The sequence below is a fragment of the Dicentrarchus labrax genome, unplaced genomic scaffold, assembly GCF_905237075.1.
Source record: "Dicentrarchus labrax unplaced genomic scaffold, dlabrax2021, whole genome shotgun sequence".
Classification (NCBI taxonomy): domain Eukaryota; kingdom Metazoa; phylum Chordata; class Actinopteri; family Moronidae; genus Dicentrarchus; species Dicentrarchus labrax.
The window spans coordinates 33068827-33076232 of NW_026136719.1; the positions used below are offsets into that span (position 1 = coordinate 33068827).

The 7406-nt window shown below is 38.7% G+C and overlaps 2 protein-coding genes across 5 annotated transcripts in view; one reads left to right on the forward strand and one right to left on the reverse strand.

Annotated features, from left to right (window-relative positions):
* The window catches only part of LOC127351993 (uncharacterized), a 47006-nt gene extending 44900 nt beyond the window's left edge, over positions 1-2106 (reverse strand). The window contains exon 1 of the mRNA XM_051380060.1: positions 1830-2106. The gene's annotated coding sequence lies outside the window, so the exon portion shown is untranslated. The remainder of the gene's footprint in view (positions 1-1829) is intronic.
* The window catches only part of LOC127351949 (cell migration-inducing and hyaluronan-binding protein), a 190723-nt gene extending 185171 nt beyond the window's left edge, over positions 1-5552 (forward strand). For all 4 annotated transcript variants that reach the window (XM_051379973.1, XM_051379974.1, XM_051379975.1 and 1 more), the window contains exon 29: positions 2507-5552. In XM_051379973.1, coding sequence (XP_051235933.1) covers positions 2507-2634 — 128 coding nt within the window. In that variant the 3' untranslated portion in view covers positions 2635-5552. The remainder of the gene's footprint in view (positions 1-2506) is intronic.
* The last annotated feature ends 1854 nt before the right edge of the window (positions 5553-7406 follow it).

Sequence of the window (7406 nt, forward strand, 5' to 3'; positions counted from 1 at the left end):
TCCCCGATAGTCTAGGCCTATAGCAGCATAACTAAGGGATGGTTCAGGACCACCGATCCAGCCCTAACTATAAGCTTATCAAGAGGAATGTCTAAGCCTACTCTGAATGTGGTGAGGGTGTCTGCCTCCCGAACCACAACTGGAAGCTGGTTCCACAGGAGAGGAGCTTGGTAACTGAAGGCTCTGGCTCCTGTTCTACTTTAGAGACTATAGGAACCACAAGTAGCCCAGCATTCAGAGAACGTAGTGTTCTAGTGGGGTAATAGGGTACTATGAGCTCTTTAAGATATGAAGGGGCCTGACCATGAAGAGCTTTATAGGTGAGGAGGAGTATTTTAAATTCAATTCTACATTTTATAGGGAGCCAATGCAGAGTAGCTAGTACAGGGAGATGTGATCTCTTTTTCTAGTTCCTGTCAGTACTCGTCTGCAGCGTTCTGAATTAATTGGAGCGTTTTAATGGACTTATTGGGGCAACCTGATAATAGAGTTGCAGTAATCCAGCCTAAGTAACAAATGCATGGATTAGTTTTCTGCATCTGTCTGTGATAGTATGTGTCTAATTTTTCTAATATTACGTAAATGAAAGAAGGCAGTCCTAGAGGTCTGCTTTATGTGGGAGTTAAATGACAAATCCTGATCAAAGATAACTCCAAGATTCCTGACAGTGGTGCTAGAGGCCAAGTTAATGCCATCTAGAGTGACTATATCTTTAGACAATGAGTCTCTAAGGTTTTGGGGCCAAGAACAAGAATTTCGTTTTTCTGAGTTTAACATCAGAAAATTGCAGGTCATCCAGGATTTTATGTCCTTAAGACATGTTTGTAATTTAGATAATTGATTAATTTCATTGGGTTTGATTGATAGATATAACTGCGTATCATCTGCATAACAGTGAAAGTTAATGGAGTGATTCCTAATAATGTTGCCTAAAGGGAGCATATATAAAGTAAATAGTATTGGTCCAAGTACAGAACCTGTGGAACTCCATGACTAACTTTAGTATTTATGGAGGATTCATCGTTAACATGTACAAACTGAGTACGATCTGATAAGTATGACTTAAACCAGGTTAGGGCAGTTCCTTTAATGCCAATTTGATGCTCAAGTCTCTGTAAAAGAATATCATGGTCAATGGTGTCAAATGCAGCACTAAGATCTAATAATACAAGTACAGAGACAAGTCCATTGTCAGAAGCAGTCAGAAGGTCATTATTAACTTTAACCAGAGCTGTCTCTGTGCTATGATGAACTCTAAATCCTGACTGAAAATCCTCAAATAAACTATTGTTATGTGAAAGTCACACAACTCTTTGGCGACTACTTTCTCCAGAATCTTAGAGAGGAACGGGAGGTTAGAAATCGGTCTATAGTTGGCTAAAACCCCTGGGTCAAGAGTAGACTTTTTAAGAAGGGGTTTAATTACAGCTACTTTAAAGGACTGTGGTACATATCCTGATAATAAAGAAAGATTAATCATATCCAGTAAAGAAGTGCCAATTAAGGGAACAACTTCTTTAAGCAGCCTAGTTGGGATCGGGTCTAACAGACAGGTTGATGGCTTCGATGAAGAAATGATTGAAGTTAACTGATGAAGATCGATAGCAGAAAAACAGTCTAAATATACATCTAAGTTTACATTGACAGAAGTCCCTGAACTTGAGAGCCACGATAACTGTTGATGGCAGTTGGTGATTAATTTTTCTCTAATAGTAATAATTTTATTATAGAAGAAGCTCATGAAGTCATTGCTACTTAAGTTTATGGGGATATGTGGCTCGATAGAGCTGTGACTCTCTGTCAGCCTGGCTACAGTGCTGAAGAGGAACCTAGGGTTGTTCTTATTTTCTTCTATTAGTGCTGAGTAATAGGCTCCTCTGGCATTACGGAGGGCCTTTCTATAAATCTTAAGATCATCTTGCCAATTTGAGCGATATTCTGATAATTTGGAAGAGCGCCATTTCCTTTCAGATTTCCTAGCTATTTGCTTTAACTGGCGGGTTTGGTGGTTATACCATGGTGCTAGTCTCCTATGTTTTAATAATTTCCTTTTTATAGGAGCGATAGAGTCTAATGTTGATCGTAGTGAGCCTGTAGCACTATCGACAAGATCTGTTCAAATATATATAGTTCAATAATTAAATGTATATTATAAACGGAGGCAACTAGACGACTATTGGCTTTATTTACAGCTACTAGTCGAGGGGCAGTTGTCTATTTGTCATATAGTACAGGGTGATGAGAGACAATCAACAGGTCAATCCACATTTTAATGAATCTCACCAAAAAACGCCCCCAGTGTGTAAAGGCCTTTAGGGCCAGCAGCAGAATAGGACCGTAGCAACTGGTGATAGTACCTTATCAAAATGAATGAGTCACAAGTGTCAATAAATAATACATAACTGTAAATATATAACAGGCATTATGAATTTGGTGTGTATATCCAGGCTCCTGTTTAGAGCTCAGATGATTTAATTTACTGTAATGTCCTTTGGCCTCCCTGCAGATAAGTTGGCATTTGTGGGCTTCAAGGGCTCCTTCCACCCCGACTGGGTCCATCTGGAGGTGGACAATGACCGAGCCAAGATCCATCAGGTCCTGCCTGTCCCTGTGGTCCACAAGATGAAGCTATGAGTGGCAGGCAGAGTGGGGAAGACAGCAAGAGACTATGTACCCCCCAGATACTGACTCACATACACTCCCTACAAAAAACATGTACAGACACACACTTACACGACACACTGCCAGCACTGCACAGTCAGTTGCTCCAAGCCATTGGTCCAGGATCAAGTGGTGTTTTTTCTAAGATTTTGGCGGTGAGCAAAATTATGTGATTCTATATGTTGAAAAGGGGAAGACCCTCTCCTAGAGCTAGCAGTGCCCATGGTGAACTGCATCATCGCGGTCAGCACATCCGTACAGGGCGTAGGGTGACAACATGTCCTCTGGCAGCCATATTGGAGGTCCTCAGCTCTTTGACAACAATGGCTCAGAACAGCCAGCGGTGTTGTAGAAATGTGTCTCCACAGACAAGAATGACATAATTGAATTTGGTTCTGTTTCTGACTTAACACTGTCACTGCATCATTAACAGCACTGTTATGTTTACATTATGGTAGCTTGTCAGATAGAGTAACCATTGGAATTGGTCAGCAAACCATCACTGCTGCAAAACATCTGTTTCGTACACCAGCAAACACAGACTAGTTTCATGTTAACATTGTTAGGCTGGTTTGCTCTGACACAGCCAAAAACATTAACAGACTCTTCTCAAGCTTTAGCGTAGAAAAAGTGGCTTAAGGCAGTTCAGCCTTTGATATTCTCTATCCTCTAACAGACTTCGCTATCGGTTTACCCCCGCACTCTGACATGTACAGCAAAAATGTTGATACCCTTTGGCGCTATTGCCTGGAATGAACTAGTTCATATGTTGTTCGAACACATCTGAAAGCAAAACAAACAGTAAACTTAAAGGTAGGGTGACGTTATGGGCAAGATGAAAGAATGAAAAAGGAGAGCTTCGCAGAAAAGTTCAGAGCTTTCCTACTTTTACAAGAAATGTCCGTTGAATGCTATTAGATGTTGTTTGACGGTCTGACAAGTACTTGCATGATGCCACCCGTTTAGAACAAAAATTGAGAAGGTTAGGGCAAGTTTATCATTGGGAAAGTTGAGGGTTCAGTTGCTCAATGAGCAATGACCATGTATGAGTAAAAGTGCCTCTTTCTGGTAAACCCAAAGCCCTCCCTGCAACCTAGTGGTTAAAATATTTCTGCGGGGGGTTTAGACTCCGAGATGCTCCTGCTTGGTTCTCCAGTCTTGGGTAGATTGCCCAGCCAATAGTGAAGTCTGTTACAGATCTACTCAGAGGCTCACAGAACTGGAGTTATACATTTATCCAACTAACATCCAACCAGTGACAATATGCAAATATTTAGTTTTAGCGAAAAACATGATGCCGTCCAGATTAAGTTATAGTATTCAGTGCCAAATATCCAGTGCTCTGCCAATGCAGAGATACCTGACAACTACAAAGAGATACAAAACACCTTAAAAAAGACGCAACACAACCAGAGACACAATGTGTGTGCCCAGAGGTCTCATAATCCGTTTATGGTCATGGTAAAGAAATGGTTCTAAACAACCTGTTTTTTAAGCATTAAAGGTCATGCTTTAAGTTTAAAGGAAAAGCAGTTTGACAAAAAAGTTTGGCTAAGACTCATCTTTTCTAGCATTTTAAGTCCAGTTTGGTCCAAAAGTTCATTTGTCAGCTTTCACACCAGTCTAAACAAACTCATCCAAACGGGCAAAAGCACTAGTTTGTTTGAACTATTAGCCTACTCAAATGGTTTATTTTTTCCCCAATACTTCCTGCATTGGCACAGAACAATGGAAAAAAATACAAAGTGCTACAACAAAGAGTTGTGTATGATTGTAGTTCATAGGAGACTGAGTTAGCCACCTGAGATATTAGATTATTCACTTTTACACTGATCATTTGACAGTAATCATTTCCAAGAGTGTCTTTTTCCAGCCTGGTTGTTTGCTATTTATATAGTACTGACTACTGGCCAATTCCCCAATGGACCTCCATAATGTCAGCCACGGTTGCTAGGCGATTTATGATGCAAAAGCACAGCCTTTATACAAAAAGAGGGTGCAAATACTAAAAGTGTGGGTCAGTTAATCAAACGCATGTATAATGTATGTGTATCACTGAGCATCCTTCCCATGCAGGTCTCTGTGATGTGTGACAGACGTAGAAGTTGAAAAGTGGTTTTCACGTCCTGCTTTGTTTGACCTGTTTCAAGAGAGAAAAGAGAAGAAAAGAAAAGAAGAAAAACAGCAACATTCCTTGTTTTGCATCCCGACCTGTGGTTGTTAACTTGCTCCGTTTCATTCCGAGCACTCGCTCATGTGATATGGTGATGTTTTTCTTCCATGGTTTTTTTTTTCATATCAGTGTTTGTGATCCATCCGTCTGTGTTATTGATGTTAACCAGCAAGAAGCCCTTAACAAAATAAAAAAAATTGAATTGAAACTTTAACTGAATTGTTAAATCAGGGAGTTTTTAAATGTGCAATTTCCCCATTTCAAAGTGACAGAGAAATCTTTCAATCCGGCAAGAAAAAAAAGGACTCCCCCTCTCTTTGCCGAAATAGCTGGTCTTTTTTCGGAGGTTGTAGCAGTAATTTAGTGTTTTGTATGTTTAATGTGTTTTTAAAAATCCACAGATTGCTAAGAGATATATTTTATACTTATTTATTGTACAGGCACAGTTGATCCAAATCTAAAAGGGACATCTTTTGAGTTGTAATGTTATTATTGTCCTGTATGTATACTGTATGTAAGAAACCATTATAGCTCCATTTTAAAAGATTTGTACCAGACACTTGCTGCATACATGCATATGACTCTTGGTATAGTTGGCTTGTTTTAACTGTTCACCTAATGGATGTGTCGTATATGTGGCTTGGGCTTGTAAAGTAATGAAGCTCCTTTGAATTTCTTTGAGGACTTTTCGTACAGAAATAAATGATGCTGAACAGTTGGTCTGATTGTCTGTTTGTCCCTGCTCAGACAAACACAGCAACATGCCAGAGCTTCTTCAACACACTGTATTCTACTCACACGACATTACAAGGGCCCTCTCTTCTACTGCATACAAATTCTAGAGAACAGGCTATGCATACAACTGTAAGGCAGTCATTCTTACTGCCTTTATCCTAGATATAGAAATATATAGGGGAGAGTGGGGTAAGATGAGCCATTTTTCATATTTAGGCTCACTACATCAAGGCAATCATAGTTTTGTCACTAATATATCTGCATATATTTCAGGATGTTGTGCATCCCTTCAAACAAACAGAATAAGTGTAAACATAACTGTTTCAATAATAAAGCATGAACAAAAAAAGTGGTCTTGTGGCTCAACTTACCCCGTGTATGGGGTATCCCTACTCCCCCTCCCCCACTTCCACCCCACCCCTCCTTCACCTTCTCCCTCCCTAAATAACACTCACTTCTTCACTTCTCACTTCTCTTCATGTGTATTTTTATTTATTATATACAATTCAACAGGTACAATAACTTTTTGTATTATTATTATTATTATTGCATATTACTGCTAAACAGCTGTTTTGTGAAAAAAAAAAACATTTTAACATGAGAATGCCTTAAAGCGCGCTTAGGAAGAGAACATTAACAGCTGTGTCTTTGGAATATACACAGAATATGTTTTTGGATACACTTATTAAGTGTATTTTGGCTGTAGCCACCGGCTCTACTTACCCCTGGTCAAATGGCTCGACTTACCCCAGAGCTACCATTCTGACTTTATTAGTCCCCACAGCTAAAATGGTGCACTTTTATACTAGCTTTATGAGCTCATGTTGGAGCTCATAGATACCACAACTGATGTATAAAACATATTTAAAATGATCTATTTTGGACTAAACACAATTCTCATGAAACTTATGATAGACTAAATTCACTTTCAAGAGTGAAAAATGTTTTTTTGGAAATAAATATCGAACCACTTTACCCATGTGGTTCTTACATTCACAGACTCCATGAAATGATGCCTTCCTCCTAAATATTAGGTCACATGATCCATGTTTTTTACCATTTCCTAGCAACAAGGGGTGGCTCAACTTACCCTTTGGCTCAACTTACCCCAGTCTCCCTACTGTGTTCTTGATTTGACACCCAGAAAAAAGGATCATTTCTACACACTTGAGAATGATATATTACATGCACCCCATACAAGCCAGAGAACTGCTTGTTGAAAGAGGTATTAGTTTTTACATTGAATGACATGAAATGAAAATAAATTCTGTTAAATTACTTTGATGAAATAACTGTTCTAATGCAGTGTTTCCCAACCATTGTCTTTAAGAGATCCCCCATTTCTATCATTGAGTAAACTGACTAAGTGACATATTTTATGACTATTTTATGTTATATTCAATGCATAACAGTAGAGAGCAATTAAAAAACTATACAGCAGTAACTTAGTTGAAAATATATCTATATATGTATATCTAAATAAGTATGTGAACTGTACAGTACTAATAGTACGAGTACTGAATTAAAATAAAAAAATAAAAAATTAAATGGTGCATAAAAGTGGCTGGCAGATGTTACAGAGACAAACAATGTACAAATAAACTTTCAAAAAGACGAAACTTAATTTTGGATGTGCCACTCGACTTATTTTACCACTGGACTAGAGGACATATATATGCAGCACATTTTCACTGAAATGACTCGTGGGCATAAAGGAGTGCATCATAGCAACCAAGCTTTATGCATGGTTGATAACACTAGAGCGCTCAATGATAAAATGTGTCTGGACTTCTTTCCTCCTGGCCTTTGTGCGCTTTTACATAAAAAAAATATCCCA